This window comes from Cystoisospora suis (genome assembly GCF_002600585.1).
Source record: "Cystoisospora suis strain Wien I chromosome Unknown contig_57, whole genome shotgun sequence".
In the NCBI taxonomy this organism is placed as follows: Eukaryota; Apicomplexa; class Conoidasida; order Eucoccidiorida; family Sarcocystidae; genus Cystoisospora; species Cystoisospora suis.
The window spans coordinates 16,017-38,954 of record NW_027152859.1 but is presented as its reverse complement, the minus strand read 5'-3'; the positions used below and the strand labels follow the sequence as shown (position 1 = coordinate 38,954).

The following is a 22,938-nucleotide window of genomic DNA, read 5'->3' as shown; positions in this document are numbered from 1 at the left end:
ATAGATAGATAGATAGATCGATAGACAGATAGATAGATTAAAGGTAGATAGATAGATTAAAAATGGATAGATAGGTCAGAGAAGAGCTGCGGGTGAAGGGAATGAAAACAAGCAGAAAAAGGAATCCGCGACCACATCCCAGTGCATACAAGTCTCTCATGGAGATTCCTTTTGTTTCCGCACTTTCATACATGCACATATATGCCTATATATATGCACATATATCAACCCCCTCTATGTGGCTATAAAACTTTCTTCCGCTCCTCTGTTCTGAGTCAAGTGTACATCCATAGTGTTGCTAATAGGGAGAAGGTGTAGGCAAAGAGAATCTTCCGTATCACGCAGACTACGATATCCTTCTTCATTCTCTCTTTCTCTCTCTTTCTCTCTCTCTCTCTCTGTGTGTGTTCCTCAGACTCATGATCTATCACCATAAACACTCTGTTATCTCTCTGTCTGTCTCCTTATTGTGGCCTATCTTATCCTCTCTTCTTTCAGACGATTACTACCAGCCGAGAAGGGGAGAGAGGCATCCACACCTATGCTTTCTTCTTCGAGCTAGAAAAGAGTAGATTGATCATTCCTTCACTGGGTTGTTCTTCTTCTTAATCATCATCTTCTTCTTCCTCCTCTTCTTCTTCTTTCCATTCGTCATCGTCATCTTCATTATGACTATGACCACTCGTCCGTTTTCGCCTTTTATTCGGAGAAGAACGAGAAGAGAGATTGGCACTCTTCTCATCACTCAATGAGGATGAGAAACAACCTGCTGCTGTATGTGTGGACCCCCTACGTGAGAGAGACGTCCGGGATGCCTTCGTAGAAGCAGTCCCACTATCACTTGAATGAGGAGGAGAATCTCTTTCTTTCTCGGTCTTCTTTTCTTCTTCTCTTCTTTCGGCTTTTTCTTCCTTTATTCTCAAGAAGCCTTCTTCATCTTTTCTTCGGTCAGATGTGTTACTCCTCAAAGCTCGCTCCTGGGTCTTCAGAGGCTTGTGTTTCTCATGAAGATCCTGGGCGCGACGAGATGGCGACAAAGAAGAGGATGGGGAAAATCTGTGATGTATCGTCCTCTGAGAAGGTTCTTGATCTTTACTCCTATCATGAGTTTCATTCACGTTGTCAGAAGGACTTGCGGACGTTAGGGTTGTAGCAGTAGTAGTAGTAGTACTAGTGCTAGTTGTACTCTCCTTCATCTTCTCGGGTGTACATACACCTGACGCCATACCAGTCTCACTGACTCCTTGCTGCTGTTGTCCTTCAACCCCCCGATCGTCGGGGTGTACATACACACCAGATAGAGTCGTGCCAGGAGGAGAAGCAAGAGCTTTCCCTCCTCCTCGAGAAGTCTCATCTAGACCTTCCTCATGTCTATTATCATAACGAGATGAAGAAGAGGACAATGATTGACGAGTAGAGCTGCTGCCTTCTTTCTCTTGAGAAGAAGGAGAAGGAGAAGTCGTGCTTGGTGTCACTATTGTCGACCCATGGAGCTTCCTTTTGCCTGAAGAAGAAGTAGATATAGACTTCCTTTCATTCGAGAAAGAAGAAGAAGAGGGAGGGGAGGAAGGCAGCAACACCCTACTACGAGCATCGCTTTCTTCTTTCTCTCCCATGCTCCTCCTTTCACTGTTCTCATGATCTTTGTGACCTTCTCCATCTTCTTTTTCTTCTTCTTCTCTTTCCCCTCTTGTTCTTTGATATCTTTCAGACGACGCCTCTTCCTCTTCTAGTTCTCCTCTTCCTTCTCCCCCTTCGCCTCCTTCTCCATCTCTTTCTCTTCGTCTCTCACCCCCCAATGGCTTCGCCCAGCCTGCAGTAGGATGACCGCAAAAACTCCCCCCCCCAGCACGAGGAGAGTGAAGAAGGGCAGCTGTATGTACCGATGGTGGTAGTGAAGTTAAGCTGCTACCCGTACTACTGCTACTACTGCTGACGATTGCCGATGTATTGAACTGGGGAGACGTTCTTCCCGAGCGACGATGATGGTAATGAAAAAGGAGAGAAGAATCGCCGTCGTCGTTGTCTCCTTCTCCTCCTCCTCCATCTTTCTTCTCTCCGGATCTCCCTTCAACTTCACAAGGACTTGTGGTATGCGTCGTCTTCTTATGCCCTGTCGGCGTCATCACAGTAGATTGTAGAAGAGGATGATGTGGATGACAGCTCACCCCTCTTTCTCCTTTCCTCGATGAAACCGACCACAGGGCCTCCCCTTCTTCTTCTCCTCCTCCTCCTTCAATTTGACTCTCCTGATGCTGACGAATGACCTGCCGTTGTGGGTGATTGGGCTGATAGTGATGAGACGGCTGGGGGGATTGCTGTGGCTCTGGCCGTGGCTGCTGCTGGTGCTGGGAGGCATTCGGACTTGGATTTGAAGCTGACATTTGTGACTGAGAGGACTTCTGAGACTTGCTTTTCGCAAGAGCTCTTTCACGTGCTTCAGCACGACAGATTTCCGCTTTCATCTTAGCATTAAGAAAACCATATTTGGCCGAGGCGAAGGTTCTTTTATGCTGTCGCCCATCTTCATTCCATCGAGCCGTCCATTTCTGTCCGCTCTTATCATAGACAACACCACTCACGGTGCTTCTGTACATACACCCCGGTACAAAGGGTGTTCCACACTTACACTCACTTCCCCCCATACCTCCGCATCCGACAATCTTGCTTGACGATGAAGAAGATGAGGCCTTAGAGCCACTGCTACTATTCTTTGGAGAAGAAAGACATGACAGCGGGGTGGTGCTTGACGAATAAGGGTAGAGTGACGATGAAGATGATGAAGAAGAACGAGAAGAAGAAGAAGAAGCGAGTGGTAAAGATGAAGAAGGGAGAGAATGAAGATATCGATTTTGACTTGAACTATGGCTATTGGTATGATGAGAATGAGAGAGAGTCGTCGTGCTGGTAGTGTTGGAATTTGGATTCGGGCTGGTAGAGGTAGGAGTAGTCGTACTCGGAGGAGGAGGAGAAAGACTGTATTCACTTTGTTGAGGTGTATATACACCTGAACGAAAAGGAAGGAGATGAGGATGACTTTTGGAGTCACGAAGGTGGTGACGATGATGATGGCTATGAGGAAGAAGATGAGGAGGTCGACTTGAATCATCTCCACCTGAAGAAGAAAGGCTGTCCGAAGATCCTGATAGACCCGCCGAACCAAAATCTTCTCCTTCTCTTGGACCGATCATCTTGACGATAGAAGGCGAAGAAAAGGCTGAAGTGGACCTCTCATCATGACCGCGTGTAGTCGTTGTGACTCCTCCTGACCCTTCTCCGAGTGCTTTCGGCATATCTTCATCTAGACCCCTATGCTGAAGATGAGGGGATAGAGTAGATGATAGCAATACACTCGAGGCTGCTTTCTTTACTTGCCCTGTTGCAAACCCTTCTTTTCTTTCTCCTGAAGACTGAATCAAGAAAGAAGAAGAAGAAGAAAATCCCTCCAAAGAAGACGAAGAAGGAGAATGGATGGTGCCTAGGGATCTCCCCCCTCCTGAATTCCCCGCAGCTGACGAGGAAAACAGAGAAGAGGAGCAAATCTGCTGAGAAGAAGAAGAAGAGGTGGAGAGAGGATTGTAAGGATCGCGGTCCTTGTCTAGATCAGCGCCAGTCCCTTCAGATTTCTTGCCTGTCGATGAAGAAGAGGAAGAAGAAGAAATGAGGCCTACGGACTGAAGGGTCTTCTTTAACAGCAATCGAAGTCGATCAGATTTGAGATCTTCGTCAGACGAAGCAGAAGAGAGAGTTGTCTCAAGGACATTCTGAAGAAGAAGGAAATCTTCTCGTAACTTTCTTCGTTCATCTTCATGACTGTCGGTATCATGACCGCGCTTCTCGCCGGTGTCATGATGAGTCGAGACCCCCTTCTTTAGTAGAGCTCTACCTGTCTGAGGATCTTGACGCATATCAGTAGAAGAAGAAGAAAAGAGCAACGTTACAGGATCAGGGGGAGAAGGAGATGCCGAAGACGAGGAGGATGAAGATGAGGTATGAGAGAAGAGAGGTGGCGGATGTGGCTCATGTCTTTCATGAAGAGATCGGCGACGTCGGTGCGTATCTTCTTGCTGTCCCGTTTGATCTTCTTCCCCTTCTCCTCCTCCTTCTCCTCCTCTTTCTTCATCTCTAAGACGTTTGCCGTGAGAGACCTCCGCAAGTTCTTCTCTTCCCCGAGAAACGTCAAGGGATAGAGACAAGGAACTCGAGACCTTCTTTTGTGAGGAATCTATCTCGTGAATTCTCTCCTGCGGAGAAGAAGACGAAGAAGAAGAAAAAGAAAGAGGAAGAAGTGAAGAAGAGAAGGTGGGGATGTTCGAGATATCATCTTCTTCATAAGGAAGAGGAAGAGCAAGCAGTTTCTCAGGAGGCAACTCGGGTGATGTACATGCACTCGGCGATTTGGCATGGGAACGAATGACTGAAGAAAACAACGAAGGATGAAGATGAGAAGACGAAAGATAAGATAATATTCTTTTATTCTTCTTCGTTTCCTGCTTGCCCGTTGATGAGAAGAGATCATCTACAAGACCTTCTCTCTCATTTCTGGTCTTATGAAGACCTTCTAACGCCGTAAGGATAGGTTTTATACCTTGCTCTTCTTCTTCTCCTCTTCGATATCGCGACAAGCCTTCCTCTTCCTCCTTGTCCCTCTTGTTCTTTCCGTCTGCTTCTTCTTCCTCACCTGCGCCGCCCCGTCTCCTTTCTTCATGAAGCTGTCTCTTCTCTCTTTCTTTCCCAGACACATCATACACCCCGCCTTCTTCTTCACTCTTGACAGGTAAAGATGATCTTCTCATCGCCGCACTTGCATGCTGCGAGAAGCTCTCCTCCCCTCCACCACGCCCTGTGGGCCCGATCTCCGTCTTTTTCGCCTTCTTCTCTTGTTCTTCTTGAATTGAAGACGGCGACGAAGAAGAAAAACAGGGAAGAGATTTCTTCGATGCCCCAGTTTGGAGAAAAGGAAATGAATGACGAGAATAATGAGATCTCGACATCGTCGGCTTTTCTTCTTCTCTTTCTCCCTCTTCTTCCTCTTCGTGTTTAACAGATAAAAGCTGTATGTCTTTAGCTGCGCCCTCTCCTCCCTCTTTCTGTCTAACCGTCTCGTCATCTCCCCCTAAAATGTCGAGGTCTCTCTCTCCTCCTGTAGACAAACCACTTCCTAGCCACGTCGCAGACGAAGAAGAAGAAGAAGACAGGAAAAGAGCTGATAAAACAGATGCTGGAGATAAAAGAGAAGAAGAAGAAGAAGTCGAAGATAAGAGAAGACTAGCTACTGCGTTGGCCGCGGCGTCAAGACCTTCTTCTCTTTGTAAGCGTTCTATATACTGGTGGATAAGATCAGCCGCTATCTTCGAAGAGGACAAGAGAGACGGTGAGTCTGCATGCTTCCTTGCATCGTCTTCTCCCTCGATTCCTAACGACATCTGACTGCAAACATCTCTCCCTAGATCATCTAAACGCATGCACAACTCTTCTTGAAAAGAAGAAGAAGGGAAAGGAGCAGGAACAGATGGAGAAGATCTTGAAGATGACGACCGCCGGTACCCCCCCGTGGTCTCATTGAGCTCTCCCTCCTTGTCTGCCATGACGAGAAGTCCTCTTCTTTCTTCTTCTTCATTTTCTTCACGGTCTTCGTCTTTCCTCGTGAGCGGCTGAGAATTTGTGAAGACAGGAATGTTCTCTTCTTGCGAGACACCCTCTTTGGAAGAAGAAGAAGGTGTCACCAGAAGAGAAGAAGAAGAAGGCAGAGGAAGAGAAAGAGAAGACGAAGATGAGGAAGAGATCCCGTCACCTACAGAAGAGATAAGAGGGGGACAACAGTCTACCTGACGATGCTGATGGAGCTGATCAGAGGAAGAAGAAGAAGACGAGGTATAGATATCTTCTTTTCCTGGCACTTTGGAAAGAGAAGAAGAAGAAGAGGTAACGTGAGAAGGAGGAGATGAGACAGAAACGGAGACAGGTAGAGAGCAGCACGAGTCTGTAGATGGATGAGAAGAAGAAGAAGAGAATTTCTCAGGAGGCAGATTTCCTGTAAGAGGAGAAAGATGTGTAGCTGATTCGATCAGCACCTCCAACATCTTTTGAAAACACGTAAAAGGAGGAGAAGAAGAGGATGAAGAGGAAGAGGAAAGAGCCATCTCTTTCTGACTTTCCCCTCCTTTTTGTCGATGACCTGCTGTTGGTAGGATTCTTGAGAGAGTTGAAGAAGAGAGGAGTTTCTCTGATATGATCTGATAAAGTTGTTGATCGAGAGAATTCCTCTTTTCGCTATGGAGAGAAGAAGACCTCTCCTCCTCCTTCTCCTCCCGCTCGTCATCCCCCTCTTCTTGTTCTCCCTTTACAGTCGCAGAGATCTTTGAAAGTAACGGGGGAGAAAGAAAAGGAGTTGACGAAGACGAAGACGAAGAGAAGGATAAGGGAGAAGGCTGAAGAAACGAAGAAGAAGGAGAAGAAGGAAATGAAGAGACCGGAGATCGAACAACTGTAGATGACGAACGTGAAGAAGAAGACGACGAGCAACAACCTGACGATGCCGGGGGTGAAGGCGTGGTACTTTCGCCTTCCATCAAGCGACCAGAAGAAGAAGAGGAAGATGAAGAAGATGATAGAGAGACGAGGGGTCTCTTCGACCCTATCCGAGTCAGAAGAGAACCTAGGTCATCCGACGTCAGACTTGATAAACCTTCTGGTGGATGTACGGATGAAGAAGAAGAATAAGAAGGGAGATTTCTTTGATGTAAAAGTTTATGAAGAGATAAAGAAGAAGAAGAAGCAAGAGTCTCATGCTTATGATAAGGAAGACGACTACAACCCAAGAAAGGTGAAGACGAGACAGAAGAAGAAGAAGAGAAAGAAGCTGACGATGATGAGAGGGTCGTATCTTTCTTAGGAAGAGAAGTAGTAGTAGTAGTCGTCGTCTTCTTCTTCTCTTTCGAATAGAACAGATCCTTTCCATCCTCACTTGGAAAGCCTCCACTACCGTATTGATCTACGAATGACGAGTATGACGATGAAGGACACGGTGAGGAAGAAAAAGTACTAGAAGGAGGATGAGGAGTAGGAGGAGGAGTAGCGACCTAAAGAATAGAAAGAAAAGAAAAGAAGAGAGGAGAAAGATCGACCAAGGAGGAGAGACATGTCGAAGTGGACTTCCCTACTTCTTTAACGCTCTTCATCTTCTTTCTCCATTCTCCCCCGTTCTTCTCTTTGTCTCCTCTTTAATTCATTTCCGCGATCTAGGATCCGCAAAAGCGAGTAGGAGTCGGATGACGATGTCTCTGCTACTTTTCACCCGACTGTGTGATGTACATACGAAGGAATCACTCCCCAGGATTAGGGATCAAATCCATACACTTCAAGACAGTGTACATACACATACCTGCAGGGGTCTGCTTACCCTAGGGAATGAAAGACGACAGGTGATGTGTACAGTGCAACACCAACATTTTGAGAAGAAAAAGAAGAAGAACGGTTGTCGCTTTGACTAGCTAAAAGAAAAAGTGCCTGTTGCACATGATGAATATACACAAGTACCACCTACACAAGAGAAGCCAGGGGTATGTGTGAACGTAGATGTACACGGATGTATGTATGTATGAAGATGGATGTATGCGTATCTACGTATGTGTATGTAGGGTGAACTACACATATGACATATGTATGGAAAGATATGTACCTGTATACGTATGAAGACGTGTATGCATGTATTCACGTACGTATGCGTGTACGTATGCGTAATCCTATGTAGAGATACATATGTACACAGGCGCATGTACGAATGCGGAGTTGTCCCAGCACACTAATAAGAGAAAGTACATGCACATGCACAGCAACCTGGCATAGAAGAAGAAGAAAGAGAGTGAGAAGAGAGAAAGAATTCTCATGCAGGCGAGAAAGATTCTTCTTTTCCTTCAGCTTACTACTAGGTCTTCTTGATGTTTCCGAGATAAAAAATGTCTAACACTCGATCCTACTTCTCCTCTTCCTCTTCCTCTCTTTCCTTCTCTGAGAACCGCCGGTCCATTCCTCCTAAGCCCATCACGATTCTCTTCTCTAACCCCCCCTTCAGAAGAAGAGACTTCTTCTTCTTCATCCTCTTCCTCTTCCTCCTTGTCTTCTCTATCTTGTTTAAGCTGCTCCACAAGAAGCTTAAGAAGAAGCAACTGCTCCTGATCCCGACTGCGGCGAAGACGTCGCTTTCTCCCCTTCCCAAAGCGAGAAGAACGAGATCTTCTGCTTTGAAGGAGATCTACTAGCTGGCGTAGCAACAACTCGAACTGCCTCCTGTCACTCTTTGTATGTCTTTCGTCACTATCGTCGTCCTCCTCTTCCTCATCATGAGGATTCTTTTCTTCTTCTTCTCTCCCGTCTTCTTCTTTTTCTTCTTCTCTCCTACGGGAGGCGTGGCTAGCTGACGGAAGACTCCGTCCATCACTCTCACCATAATCGATCTTGAAGCTGTCGATAAAGTGATCTCTTCCCTTCGTGACAAATCCTGCTTTTTCTTGAAGAGAGAATGTTTCTCTATGGCGAGAAGAAGGAGACGTCTTCGTCATTTCGATCCTGTTCCTCTTCATCTTTGGCTCTTGATCTTCTTCTGCTTCATCCGATGTTGAGGCACGAGGGCCTTCGTCATTCTCCGCTTCTTCTTGTTCTCCTCCCTCTCTCTCTCTATTCTCTCCCTCTCGCTCCTGTCCCCCCTCGGAAACAGAATAGATACCATCGAAATCTGTCGACTTCTGTTTCCTCCCTTTCATCCGATACTTCCCTTCTTCTTTCTCAAGGTCGTCGGTCGTGAGCGAGAAAGAATCGTTACTCCTAGAAAATGGCTTGTGAAGATCTTTAGCGGAAGAAGACAAAGAAGATGACGCGCTAAGAAGATCTACGACATAGTGTGAGAAGGTTCTTCTCTCCCCCTCACTCGATGGTGCATGCATTCTCTCTCCTTTACGACTCTCTGGGGTTCTCTCATCTTCTTTTTCCTTCGTTCTTTTCTGCTTTCTCTTCTGTTCTCCCTCATCCTCGCGATCCTCTTTCTTCTGCATGTCTTGTCCCTGCAGGGTATCTTCTTCTCCTTCTCTCAAAGGTTTTGCCGTTACTATCGTTCTCTGTTTATTCTCAGAGAACAGGAAGACATCGAGAGGAGTTGACAGTTGCTGAGCCATCCACTCGAGTTGCTTCTGATCGTCTTCTTCTCCTCCGAGAGAAAAAAGAGAAGTCGATCGAATCTCTCCTTCTTCTTCTTTGAGGTGTGGATAGGACTCCCGCCCCCCTCTCTCACCGTCTTTCTCTCTTTCAGTTTGTTCTCGAGAGCCCTCCTCCCCATACCTACCTCCTTCCCGCTCAGTCTTCTTCAGATATATCTCAACACTCTTCTCTTCCTTCTCTTGTTGTAAAAGACGGAAACAAGAAGAAGAAGAAGAGAAGCTGCCTGACTTCGTCGATTGTCCTTCCTCTTGACAATCGACGTGTTGGCTAGTCACTCCGCCGATGCCTCTCTCTGCTGACGAGCAAGAGGAAGAAAAAGAAGAAGAGAAAAAAGACAAAGGTACTCTTGTCAATGGAGAAGAGTTCTTCAAAGAAAGCTCCTCATCATTATCCTTATCACGATCGCACGAAACCTCCTCTCTTCTTTCCTCTTGTCTCCTTTCTTCTTCTCTTCTTTGTTCTTCTTCTTCTTCCTCTCTTTCTTCTTCTCGGATTAAAGCATCACATACCTCATCAAGAGCCTTCCCAGCTAACTCTCGATTGTCTCCATCTGTGAGAATCTGTAAGACTCCTCCGACACCTCGAACAGTCTCAGGCAAAGCGATATGAAGGTGTCGAGCGACGGTGTCTGGATCCTTCGAGACTTCCTCTTTCTGATCTTGAGAGGAAGACGAGAATGGCAAAGAAGAGTCTGAAGGGGGTGAAGATGAAGGAGATGAAGCCTTCGTCTTCGTACATGAGGATGCAAGAGTAGACAGGAGGGCGGATGAGGGAGGGAGAGAAGGAGAAGAAGAAGAAGTGAGAGGGAGAGAAGGAGAAGAAGGGAGAGGGAGAGAAGAAGAGGATATTGGTTTATGCTTGTCTATATGTTGAAGAAGAAGAGTGATGAGAGGTTTGAAGTTCCGGCAAAGATACATAACTAGATCAGATGGAGATTTGAGATGAGTAAGTTTCCTTGCATGCAGTTCATACCGAGGACATCTCCTTCTTAGCTCTGAGGCGACGCACGTATCATGTAGTTGTCTCTTGTTCTTCTTCTTCGTCTCATCAGAGGAAGAAGAAGAAGAACAGCAAAAGGACGGCCCTTCATCTGACGCAGACCTTCTCCTTCTTCTCTTCGTATCTTGATCATATGGATCAAGGGACGCCAAAGAGATACTTCCATCTTGACTCTTCGAAGGAGCATCTTCTTCTTCTCGCTTTCTTTTCTTCTTTTCTTCCTCTTCTTGTTCTCCACAAGCATTCGTTTCTACGTCTCCTCCCTCCGTCGTTGGGCTCTCAAGACTCTCTCTCCTCCTATCCTTCTTCTTCTTTTCTTCCTCTTCTTCTTCTCTTAACGGAGAAGCCGATGATAGCGATAAAAGGACTTGCTTCTTCTCAGTCCTTTCTTCTTTTTCCTCTTCTTCCTTTTTCTTTGTCGTCTTCTTTTCTTCTTCCTCCCCCTCAGCTCCATGTTCTCCTTCTCGCGCAAAAGCCGAGGTGTCCTCTCGTCTGCTTGCAGAATCTCCTCTCTCAGGGTCACTCTTCTCCTCTCCCGGGAGAGGAGAAGAAGAGAGGGAGCGACTTCCGACAGAATCGTGAAAGCCTGGAGAGAGAGAAGACACAGTTGCTTCTATGTCTTTCTCTCCCTTTCTATCTGTCTCCATTGTCCGATCCGTAGGAGAAGCATGACGGGGAGAAAAGAAGTTACGGGAATTCAGTTCTTTCGTCTCGACTTCATACCGAGAATCTTTCTCATTCTTTGTCCTCTCAGTCTCTTGCTCAGGAGCAACAGCACGAATCGAACCCGGTCTTTCTTGTTCTTCTTCTTCTTCCTTTCTTCTGGTTGCATCGGCTTCTTCATTTCTCTCTGACAGAAATCCCAACGTCACATCAGATATCTTCTCCTCTCCTTTCATCTTCAAGCCCCGTTCTGCTTCTTCTCTCTGAGGTGTCTCCTGTCTCCCTGACTCGAATACTTCTTGATCTTCCTCCTGTGCATCGCGTCTTATCTCTCCTCCTTCGAGACGTTCTGCAAGAAGAGAATTTCGACCACCTGCCTCTCTCTTCTCTCCTATCTTTAGAGAGGTGAGCTCTTCATCTGAAAGAAGATGATCATCTACGGTGGCTCTCGTTGAAGAAGAAGAAAAGCAAGAGAGAATACGGTGACTTCTTCTCCTTCTCGTCGTATCTTCTTCTTTACTATTCCGGTTACAAAAGTTAGCCTGACCTCCTCCTCCCAGGCCATCCTCATCTTCATCGATACTCACGACGACATCGTCTTTCTCAATCCTCACCGCGATTTTCTTCTTCTTTCCGTCTTCTTCCTTCTCGTTCTTCTTACCCTTCTTCTCTTCTTCATTATCGTTTTCTCTCTCTCTCTCTTCTTCTTGCTCCTTCTTCCCCTCCAACTTCTTCTCTTCACTCTCTGTCTTCTTTTTCTTCTTTTCTCCTTCTTCTTCTCTTTCCTTCGTTTCATCCTTACCGTCTTCTTTACGAACACCATCAGATATTTCTGGCGTCCTTCTATCACCCTCTCCCTCCTGTCCCTCATCTACATTTTCTTCTCTCCCGACCGATAGAATCCTTGCATCTTTCTCTCCTTTCTCTTCTTCTTCTGCTCTCCGCAACTCTCGGAGACACTCATCTCGACAAGAAGAAGACAACAGAGGAGAAAAAGAAGAAAGAAACCTCTCCCCCCCCTCTCTTATACTTGTCTCCATCTCACGCTCTTCTCCTTCTTCTTGGCTGGCTTGAGCTTCCCTGTCTTCTTCTTCTTTGTCTCTTCTCTCTTCTCTGCGAGCTTCTCTGACAAGCGAAGGAAGAAGAGCAGGGGCTCGACCAAAAGGCCTTAAAAAAGAGACAGCATGCAACAGATCGAAATTCAACTCTCTGAGTTGTTCGATACAGTCTTCTTGGGACATGGTACCCGGCACACTTCTATCATATGAAGCGGAAGAAGAAGACGAAAATGATGAGGATACAGGGGGAAAAGAGGATGAAGAAGGGCTAGGAGAAGAAGAGGAGAGTGCATAAGACGACGATGGCAAAGAAGACGGAAGGGAAGAAGAAGATGAGGACGAGGAGGAGGACGAGGAGGAAGAAGAAGAAGGTGACGAGGTATGGTTACTATTTGTCGCTGTGAAAATAGTAGCCGAAGCGCGTGAGCTTTCAGAATTGGGGATAGGGGGAGCATCAGTTATGAGAGCATTGCAGGTGGTGTCCATACACCTGACAACAACCTGAGAATTTCTTTCTTTCTCTGTTGAAGAAAGAAACGAATCTGCCTGATCAAGAGACATATCAATGTCTCTTATAAAGTTAGGCTGTGAGTCTCGATACTGAAGAGAAGAGATAAGAGAAAAGGAATCCGGAGGAGAAAAAGAAGAAGAATCTTTCTTCAGAGAAGGCGATAAAGATGAAGAAGAACCTTCACTTGGTATTTGTTGACGGCATTGTCCGAGTAATGAAGGATACCGCACCTCACCCGTCATCTCCTCATGAGAATCTTTAACAATGGAGTCTTTTTCTCCATTTTCATCTTCTCCTCCTGCTGCTTCTTCTTCTTCTTTTCCCACTGAAGTCTTCTTGTTCTCCTCTTCCTTGAACGGATCCTGATCCTTCGATTCTTCTTGCCTGTCATGAGCTAACGAGTTGTTTCTCTTCTTCATTGCAAGAAGATTCTCATCTTTCTCGCTCTCCCTATGACTATCGATCACTTGGTCCACCTTCTCCCGATCTTCACAGGTTACGCGACGACGCAGAAGTGAGCTCGAGAGAAGAGGAGACAGAAAAGAGGAAGAACAAGGAAGGTCTGGGGAAAAAGAAGAAAAAGAGAAAGAAGCAGGTCTCTCCCCTCGCTTTAGAGACGTGTCTGCACTTCGACCATGACGGGCAGGAGAGGGCGACGAAGACGAAGAAGAAGAAGAAGAAAGAGAAAAAATCGACGATGAAGAGGAAGAAGAAGAGGAAGGCTCGATAGAAACATGAGGAGGAAGGTTATCTTCTCTAGCTAAACCATATGAATCAAAGGAGAAGTCTGGAGAAGCAGGAATCTCATTGATCTCTCGAGTTCTCTTCCCTGTCATGAACATTCTCATAGGGAGGGAAGTCTTAGTAGTAGACGACGAGAACCTTCTCCTTCGTCTTGTCTTTTCATCTTCTTCTCCTCTCAGCATCCCTTCACCTCTTTCTCGTTCTCCCTCTCCTTCTTCTTCTTCATCTAATCTTTCTCTTTCAATTTGTCCATCCACATTCAGAGAGTCTTCGGAGCTTGAAGTTGAGAAAGAAAAAGAAGAAGAAAAGCGACCCGCTTGACTGGGGGAGCTAAGGCTCTTCGTCCGCATCCTAACTCTCTCTTCTTCTTGACTCAGACTGGGCTCTCGTGATACGCTTGGAGATAGAGAGGAAGAGGAAGAAGAAAGATGAGGCGTAGAAGAAGAAGAAGAGAGGAAGAATGAGAGAGGATGACGACAAGTCCAAGAAGAAGAAGAGGAAGACAGGAAAGAAGAAAAAGAAGAAGGAGAGAGATCCTTCAACATGAATGGCTTTGTGATGGGAGAAGAAGGAACACTACTACGGAGAAAAAGATCTGAAAAGAAGGAAGATGATACACGACTTTCTTGGGTCAAAATGCCACCATTATCGTTCTTTTCTCGATATACCACATTCATCGTCATTCTCTTTCTCCTCCCCCTTCATCGAGAGATCTCTTTCTCTATTCTTCTTCTTCTTGTTGTTCGTATGAACACGATTTCTAGGAGTTTTCTGATCCTTCGTCTGAACCCACTCTGGACCGTGACGATCTATCTCCGATGTTGTGGATGTATTGCGTGGAATACCTGTTTGTCCTTCTAATTCTTCTTCTCTTTTTTCTTCTTTCGGTTTTCGCTCTTGAATACAACCTTCCCTATCGCTTCTTCTGTAGCCCAACTCTCTCCCTCTCTCTCTCTCTGTCTCTTTTGGCTGAACCTCCTTTACGGTGAAAGGATATCCACTCACTCTTCCTGCTTCTCTCGGATGAAGAACACAGAAACAAGAGAACGCGAAGATGAGCCCCGTGGGGGAGAAGAAGAAGACGAAAGAAGAAGAGAAATATCTCTTTTTCTTTCTTTCTTTCACGTTGGAGAAATTTCCTTGCTCCTACCGCGTGGAAGGAGAGCATGAACAAGAGACAGGAGAGCCTGAACGACCATAGAGAGTCCTCTTGTCTCTCCCTCTCCCTCTCTCTCTTCTATCGTTCTCTAGAGAAATAGAGGACAGAGAGACTGACCTATCTCTCTCTATCTACCCACTGCCTTTCTTGAATGAAGAAAAACTGCCGACGAGCATGAAGATGATCTTGAAGCAAACAGGGCAAGATCAATAAGAAGACTAGCCGTCGTAGAGATAGAGAGTGTAGAAAAGATACCACCTGTCTGACCTGGGTGAGCTCCCCCATATAGACGCGAGAATACCTACTTGATCAATTGCTGTACCTACTATCTTTTCTTTATGTATGTATTCTATGTACAGATTTTCTCACACCTATCTATCTCGAGAAACTCTTTTCTCCTCCCTGTCCTCCTCTAATGAAGGAGTTCGAGAACATACCACCTGATAACGACGGAGACACTTGAGACTTTGATGAGAAAATCTCCTTTTCCTGAGTAGAAGATGACGGGGATGAAACAAGAAGAAAAGAACCAACGGTGAAACACTTCTCCCTCTTCTTCTTCTTCTCGTATCTCACTCTTCTTCTCTTTTCTCTCTTTTTCTCGTCTCTCCCTTCTATCTCTCTATCTATCTATCCCTGTCTCTTATGATGACGTCATCTGCATCTTCCTGAACGGCTGGCTCATCTAGCCCAGCCGCGAGAGGAAGAAGAGATGAAGGAGAAGGAGAGGAAGTAAAGTTATGATCAAAAGAAGAATACCATGAAAAAGAGGAAGAAAGAAGATGATGGAGATGAAGAAGAGACCTGTACTAAGTATGTCTACCTTATAGAAGAGAAGAGCGCCCTCTAGATGTCCCTCCTACGACTACTGCTACTACTAATAGGCGCCATGTCAACTGCAGCTCATCTTCCTTGTTGAAGGTCTACGAAGAGACTCTAATACCAAGAAGACCTCTTTCGCATCTTTCCTGATAATGGAAGGAGAGCAAAAGAAAAGAAGCAAGGAAAGAACAGCTTCTTTTCTTTCGGGAAAACACGAGTCGTCTATAGGGTGTCTCCCATCCCATTTCAAAATCGAAAGAGAGAGAGAGACCTATGTTTCACAAGAGAAATACACGACAGTATGGAGACTCACAGAAGCTAGGAGTGGTATAAACGCTAGATGAAAGGTATGAAGAACAGCTCGACGTCAGAAGGACGGTTCTTTCACTCTAAAAGAGCTGGGCGCTCTACAAGAGAAGAAAGAGAGAGAAAAAGAAGCGAGAAGTCTTCTTCCCTTCTCAATCCTTTTGCCTGGGGTGTCCTACGTCGTGAAAAGAAAAGAGCAAGAAGAACGTAGTAAGGTGACGAGAAAGAAAGCACGAAAGTACCGGTGTATATACACCCCAACGGTGGGATGATTCACAAGAGCAACCACCTCTCTTGTTGTATGACATGGAGAAAGAAACCGAGGTAGAGGAGAACTTCTATCCCTTCTCTTCTCGATGAAGGTGATGTCTGTAAGAAGGAAATTCTGGATGAGTAGAAACGCTCTTTTATAGATGCCTCATACGCCGAGCTGCCTTCTCTTCTGAGCTATGTTAAAACGAACGAGGAGGAGGAAGAAGACAGCCCCCTAACGTTGAAGATGTAAAGACACCAGAGAAGGAGCTGATGTGAAGAAAGGAGATGTGGACCTGATATATAGCTGAACTTCTCCAACCAAGAAGCTAAGAAGAAGAGAAGAAAACCTTCTTGTTTTGATCGAACGTATAAAACACACCGCTTACACGATGGTAGTGAGACTGACTAGGCTGGTCGAAGCACCAGCTTGAGACAGAAGAGACTATGGAACCGTCTTGTATGTTGATCCCTTCTTTGATGAAATCAAGGATTTCTTAGAGAAGACGACGCGTTGAGCTCGTGACGAAGTGACTGGCGATGTGGCGAAACCTCATCCTCGAAGGAAAGAGGTCGCTGAGATGAAGGGCAAATGAAGAGCTTTACGCAGGAGACACGTTGCATCCTGAAGCAGGAAGAAATAAGACGAGGGATGAGTACGTTGATAGGAACAGAAGACAAGAAAGACGATGAGAAGCGCGGCAAGCGAAACAGTGAGTAGAAGAACCCTGTGTAATAGGATTCAATCGATAGAAAAGGAAGAAATGACTGCCTCTTACTTCCTTTTTTTCCTGTTTTGACCCGCAGCTATCCGAAATGAAGACTGAATAAATGAAAAGACCGATGTGTGAATGACGAGAAGAGGAGACGGCTTCTTACGAAGGGCTGACGATGACGAACATGGTGAGAATGAAGGTAACGAAGGAGAAGAACAGAAGATTATGAGAAGACCAAGTGTGTAGTGTGTCTCGGACTCAACAAGAGAAAGGATGATAGAAGAAGTGAACAAAAGCCGATGGAATGTCTTTCTTTGATTCATTTCTCTTCACTCAACTGGGTGGTGGATGTGCGTGACGATGAAGACGTACGCGAGAAGATAAGGCTTGAAAAATGTTTTCATTTAGAAACGACCAACACGGCATGAAAGAAAGAAAAGGAGAAGAGGGGTAAGAAGGGCCTGACAAAGAAAAGGAAATCTTCTTGAGGGAAAAAAACCATTCTCTAAGGTCTCCAAAGAAACGGAGACAAGGGCGAGAAGTTGTTCACAACCAGGAGACAACAGACCGACGGCGTCAGTGACTCTTCACTCCTCCGTCTAGGACTACCCCCGCCGCTTGCTTGCTGCTGCTGCTGCTAACTACGACTGAGGCTCCTACCGCGGCGCTTGCTTGCTGCTAACTACGATGACTACTGCTGTATCATAAGGCATCCACAGCAGCAGCTGCAGCATCAGGACAACACGAAGCCGCTACATGTCCTTCTTTGGACGACGCGGTGGTAGGACTTGGTGACAAGAAGAAGAACAAAGTAGCGGTAAGACCGGGTCAGAAAGACTAGACGAAGAAAACAGGGGAGAGTCTTCCAACTTTCTCATGCGAGTTTCCATGAAGGATAAGAAAGAAAGCACCACGCAAGTCCCCACCCTCTCAATCAGCTCACCCGGGGAACACTGGGTGTGTGACTCCTGTCAAAGCTGACCGCGGCTGGACAGTGAGTTTGTTTGTGAAGTTATTACCACTTGCAAGCCAACCATGACCTCCTGAGCGGACGCAAACACACCCGTTATGATGGAGACCATAAGTAGTTCTGTTGCGCACAAGTTGTCTTTGAAAGTGAAAACCTCTTTCTCAGACGCCACCCTTTCGTTGACCGAAAAAGACACACAGACAGTCTTCGTCCTTCCGGAATCATGATGATCAAGCAACACGATTCCACCCCCAAACTGGACTGAGGAAATGCAGCCAGCGGAAGCTCGTGAGAACTCTCCAGGACTGATAGAAAAACAGTCAGCCGGCCTTCGAAAGTTGCTGAGGAGAGCCCCTCTACCTAACAAGACTGTCGCTTCTGCGCTGTCGCGAGGGCCGGGCCGCCGGACTGGACGACGTCAGAGACAGACTAGGTGACCACGCCACTTGGGAAGGAGCCGTTGTCCGGCTGAGCTAAGTCTTATTGAAACATGTGGTATGACTATCAGAATGAAGGTACCGCAAGGAGAGTAGAAAAACGCATTTCAAGCCAGAGCCTGGTGCAAAGGAGACGACAACCCCGAAATCCAGCTTCCCAAGTGTCTGTTGACAGGAAAACACGGCCTTGACGTAGCCAACAGCGGCTCAACACAGCAGCCCCTGCCACAGAAACTCTGGAGCCCAGAAGGAGAAGCGTTGATCTTCAGTTAACGCCTCTCTCTGATATGACTCAGAACTGGCAGAAGGGAAAAAGGTACCCTCAGGCCAAGGGCAAAAAGAGACACACTAACTGGGTTACTCGCAGAAACAAGTGAGGGCCCCGCAGACCGGGCACGAAAGCTGCATCTGAACATTTCAAGATAGAGGAGTGAGAGGGTCACGCTGCCTTCGAACTAAACAAACTTCGTTTAGGAGATAGACAAAGAGAATACAGAGCCAATTGAACTCACCCTAGTGGAAAAGCAGCAGATCTGTCTGTCACACCAGGAGGGCTGCGTTGAGCTTGGCGAGTGATCCGCACCCGTGTGCCCACACCGCTTCTTGGTACCGCAGAGCTCCTAGCTTGCCGTTGAGAAGGAAGAGTCAGAGAAGACCCGTCAAGACTGTCCACGTTAGAAAAAAGCATGACTTCTCTTGCGTCTCTATCTCAAGGGTAGAATCCGCAACACGCCTGAATTTCCCCACGCCGCACGACCACCAGCTGCAAGCTGAACACAAAGCAACTAGCCAGCGGCGACACACTAAAAAATTGGCACAGAAAGGTACGAACAGAAACCGGGAACTAAAGAGTGACGCTGTCAAAAAAAAGAAATATCCCCGCCCAGGCCCCCCGGCCTCCTAGTCCCCCTGAGGCGAGACGACGTGGGCGGGCTTCAGTCTAGCCCCCGGACCGGCCTCGAAGTCAGAGACCGGCGGGCCCCGTCCGGGCACGTCTCCTGGACAATGGTAGAAACCGGAAGGCTTCTTTAAAGAGACGACGTACCCCGCCCTTCGGCTGACGATAGGACGTTTGACTGACGTAGGGTGTTTACGCGCGACCGGTTCGCTCCCCCTTCTACGGGGCCGGGTACAGGGATCAACGCCAGTTGGTTACTCTCGTGCAGCAGTCAAACTCATTTGGACACGATCTTCATGAAAGAATCAGACTTCCTTGCTTTTTCCGAAGCTCGGGGTTAGCCGCCACATCTTCGTGGCTGACTGGAGAACAGCCTAGCTACTTCTCTGAGCCACACTCAGTTGTTCTATCAGTTTTAGAGACAATCCGTGTAGATCTGTCGTGCGCGTCTCTTGTGTCTTCTCTTGAAGAGAATGAAGTTCTGCGTCACAGTCCAGTCATTCCCCGCTGTCGTGCAGGCTAGTGTTGGCCTGCTGTCGTCAGTAGTCCGAAGCCAGACAATGACATCAAACGTCCAATTGGGTGGCCACGCGGCTTCGACGTCGCAAAGCAGGCAAGAGTTTTCAGATATGTTGTCACCCGTCCCTTCCTTCGTTATGTCACACCGAGGCAGGCAAGGCCGGCGGAATGTGTAGCAAGTCTTCTGCCGCGACAAGGAAGCCCCCGGGGGTGCCATGGCCTTAGCATGGAAGACACCTAACAAGTGGCGACTGGCCAAGACTTCTTACGCGCCAGTGGGTGTGCCAGCAATGAGGTCAGAAAAGTCTTTACGGGGTAGGTTTGCTTAGTCACACGATGGCACTTCATACAGAGTCTGCTGCCCTGTCCCAGGAGCATTCAGTGAGCTGGATTATTCAACATAGGATGCTGCTGTAGGCGTGCGACCCTGGCGCGTAGCACCGAAGCAAGCGCTCCTAGTTGTCACCATGTAGCTTCTGCTTGAGGCATACGGAGAGTGTTCTCAGCAGCTGGTCGGGTGTTGGGGGGGATAGCACTCTGATGTACTGAGGGAGGAACATGCACCTGCGAGTCATTGCGCTTCTCTTCGATAGTCGTGGGACGCATCGTGGTAGTCTCACCCGTCAAGCTGTATGGAACCAACGGGCCCAAGTACATCGCGCCTCATAATCCGGGGCTTGGCGTTGCAGGGCTTTCGCATGAATTGTCGCCGCTTGTCTTGGATTGCTACTTTCCGTCAGTATCGCCAGATACCCTGCAGGCGTCGACGGGGGCTAGCTTGCGGACCCACGCTGTTGTCGCCAGAACGAACACGAACCTGCCCAACACAGGCCAAGCTGTCACCTGACGGTGCTGGGAGGATCTTCAGAGGAAGAAGTCGATACGCGCCCGCGAGCGAACCTTCAGCTGCCTATCAACTGCATTTTTGCCACGGGTACTAGCTGGCTATGTTCTCGACACGGCGCCGTCAAGCTTGGTAGTTGCGATGCGTGGTACCCACCGTGCCGTGGTTCATCTTCTCAAGGATGTGGGCTCGTCACTTGCTGTCTGCTTGGCGCTCTAGGTTTCGCCATGTGACACAGTCCGGTGAGGCGTACAACTAGATTTCCCTGTGATTGATGACATTCCGTACTTCTAGCTGCATCAAGGCGAACGTGCTTCACACTTTGATAGGCTCACTTGTTCTGACATCAGGTGCGCTGGAAAACGACGCCAGTGACAAGCGCGAACGCTGATCCGTGCACCACACTGCCTGACGACGCAAGACGAATTGATTCAACTGGCGTGATACCGACGAGAGACACTTTGATTCAACTGGCGCGATACACACACAACCAGCTTCTAGGTGAGCTACACACATCCGCGTCTTGCCGTGACAACCTCATTTTACGGGGGAAATACTCGCCGTAGCGGGACAAATTGCCCTATACTTCCGCCTACCGACCTTCGCGAAAAGTGGCTGGTTTTTTTCTGTTTGGGAAGAAAAGGGATTTCAAGAACACATCGACGACTAATCAACATCTCCCCGGGCACCGCGTACTGGACGGCTTCCACTACAAGCAACGGTGTCCCGACTGCCCCTTTGCCCTTTCCCTTCCGTAGTCCTGTCATCCTCAAGGAGAAATCCCTCTCCTGTAGTGACTGCTTAAAGAGACTACCAGCACTCTTCTGCATATGTGGACGGTCTTTCCAACTGGACAAACGTCCGAGAGCATGATGGGACGCAAGCTGTCTACCACACAATCCCGGGAAAAACCACCTGGACGACTTCGGTAGCGTCTCCAGGAACACGCGTGTGCTAGCTCTCGGGGGGGGGGACACGCTCCTGCGACTACCCTCTTTTCACGTGCGAAGCGCAGTGAACTTTTTGGTTTCTCGGGGTTTGACCATGCCTTCTTGCAACTTGCGTATCATCCGCTGCACTGTGTGGTTTTTATTGATTTTCCGAGTCCCTTGTGCTGCACTACATTTGGTCAGTGTTACCCTGTCGTTCTCTCCGTCGTCTCCAATCGGAACTGGATGCATGAAATTTCTGCAGCGGGCGCGTCTGAGAGGTTGGTCGGGTCAGTGCTCCTAATGTGTAGTTGAGCGGACTTTTTGCCTTCTCTCTTTTTCGTTTCTTTGCTGTGCTCCACGCGTCTGGTGCTGGAGCACATGCTTTTCCCGAGGGTGTGAAGCACCACCAGGTCACTCCTCACACGAACCCAAGCAGGCACAGCTGAAGTGACTATTACTGGCTTTCCCATCTGCAGACAGGCTGTCTGATTGTGTCACGATGTTTTCAATTCTAGGGAACTTCCTTGGCTCCCTCGTTGTATTCGGGGTTAGCTTTGTCTATCCGGCCTATCTCACGTTCCGGTTCCTTTTGGCGCACCGCTCGGACGTGAACCGGTCGGAGAAAGCAGCGTTTCCACCCCCGGAGTACATTCAGCATGTGTTTTATTGGGTGCTCTATGCCTGGCTTGCCGTCTTCGATGCCTTGATCCTTTCCAAGGTCTCCTCATTTCTTCCCTTGTACCATGAGATGCGCGCGGCTCTCTTCTACTGGCTTGCGAGCCCGAGCTTCAAAGGCGCGGGATGGCTGTGGCTCGCGATCTTCAGCCCGTACTATGCACAGGTCGACCATATGATTCGTGATGCATACGACCGATTCTGCCCTCCCACACTGAAAACATATCTTTCTGCAACAGCTGAGGGTGGAGAAGACGCCGTGGAGACAGCATTCAGACGGGATCGCAGTGCAAGCAGACAGATTGACGCTGACGCCTTGAAGAGCAAATGAAACATCTGCGCGCCCGGATGTGTTGCTTTGTTCTTTGTCTCAGTTGTTCTGGGGAGACTGCTTTGATAAAAGAATGTCCAAGCCGCTTGATTGTCGTCCTAGTGTTTCCGCCGAGGCCACTTCGTGCATTCTTCTTCGGTCGAGAAAATGAGAAAGAAACGAAGTTGACAGGATTCAGAGGGACGGACAGGCAGGCAGGCGGGCGAGCCGGCCGGGTGACGTGGCTAGGAAAGCTGAAGGAGATAGATGAATTGGGGTGTCACAAGGCTTTCTTCTGGAGGGGATATGAATGCGGTGTACTTCATCATCATGTTTCTTCAGGTGTTTCTGGCCTTCGCGTTGCTTTTCTTCTTGTTGTTCGAAAAGAATGTCTGCCATACTCTGTTCGCTCTCGTGGGCCAATTTCACATGTCGGTTTTTTTCTTTTTAGACCGCAGCCTTACACGCTTAGTTCAAGGTCTCACCACTCCTGTGTGAAATTTTATCTTCTCTTTCTTTTTCTCCTCTCCTTTCGTTTTCCCATCTGGTTAACTCTCTTGTGTCTTCTTTGCAGTCCGCCCAGGGTGGCGGGACTGCCAGGGTGCCGATGCCGCTGATATTTCTGTCCTCTCCTCTAAGTTGTTGACGTCCCTCTGCTGCTCCTCTTTACAAGAGATAAAGACACTTTATCTGTCGTTCACGTACGTAAGACAGACAACAACAGGTGGGGAAATCACCCGGTGAATGAATGCTCTTCTCGCCTGGCTGGAGCAGCACTTACTTCCGCGGAGAAGCGAGAGTTCACTACGCGTGTCGTTGGAAACGAGGTGTGTTGCACAAGTCATCGCAGATAAAGACAGCGTTTGTTCCGCACGTTCAACTTTGATCGGTGGGTTGCTAAATGGAACAG

The 22,938-nt window shown here is 47.7% G+C and overlaps 1 protein-coding gene across 1 annotated transcript; it reads left to right on the top strand.

Moving 5' to 3' along the window:
- Positions 1 to 21,122: 21,122 nt before the first annotated feature.
- On the top strand, positions 21,123 to 22,661 carry CSUI_000130 (uncharacterized protein). The gene has a single exon (XM_068060364.1). The coding sequence runs from the start codon at positions 22,046 to 22,048 to the stop codon at positions 22,643 to 22,645; it is 600 nt and encodes a 199-aa protein (XP_067927661.1). The 5' UTR covers positions 21,123 to 22,045; the 3' UTR covers positions 22,646 to 22,661.
- Positions 22,662 to 22,938: the final 277 nt, after the last annotated feature.

Excerpts from the sequence above, each read along its gene's own strand:
- CSUI_000130 (XM_068060364.1), top strand. The coding sequence starts at position 22,046 with ATGAAACATCTGCGCGCCCGGATGTGTTGCTTTGTTCTTTGTCTCAGT.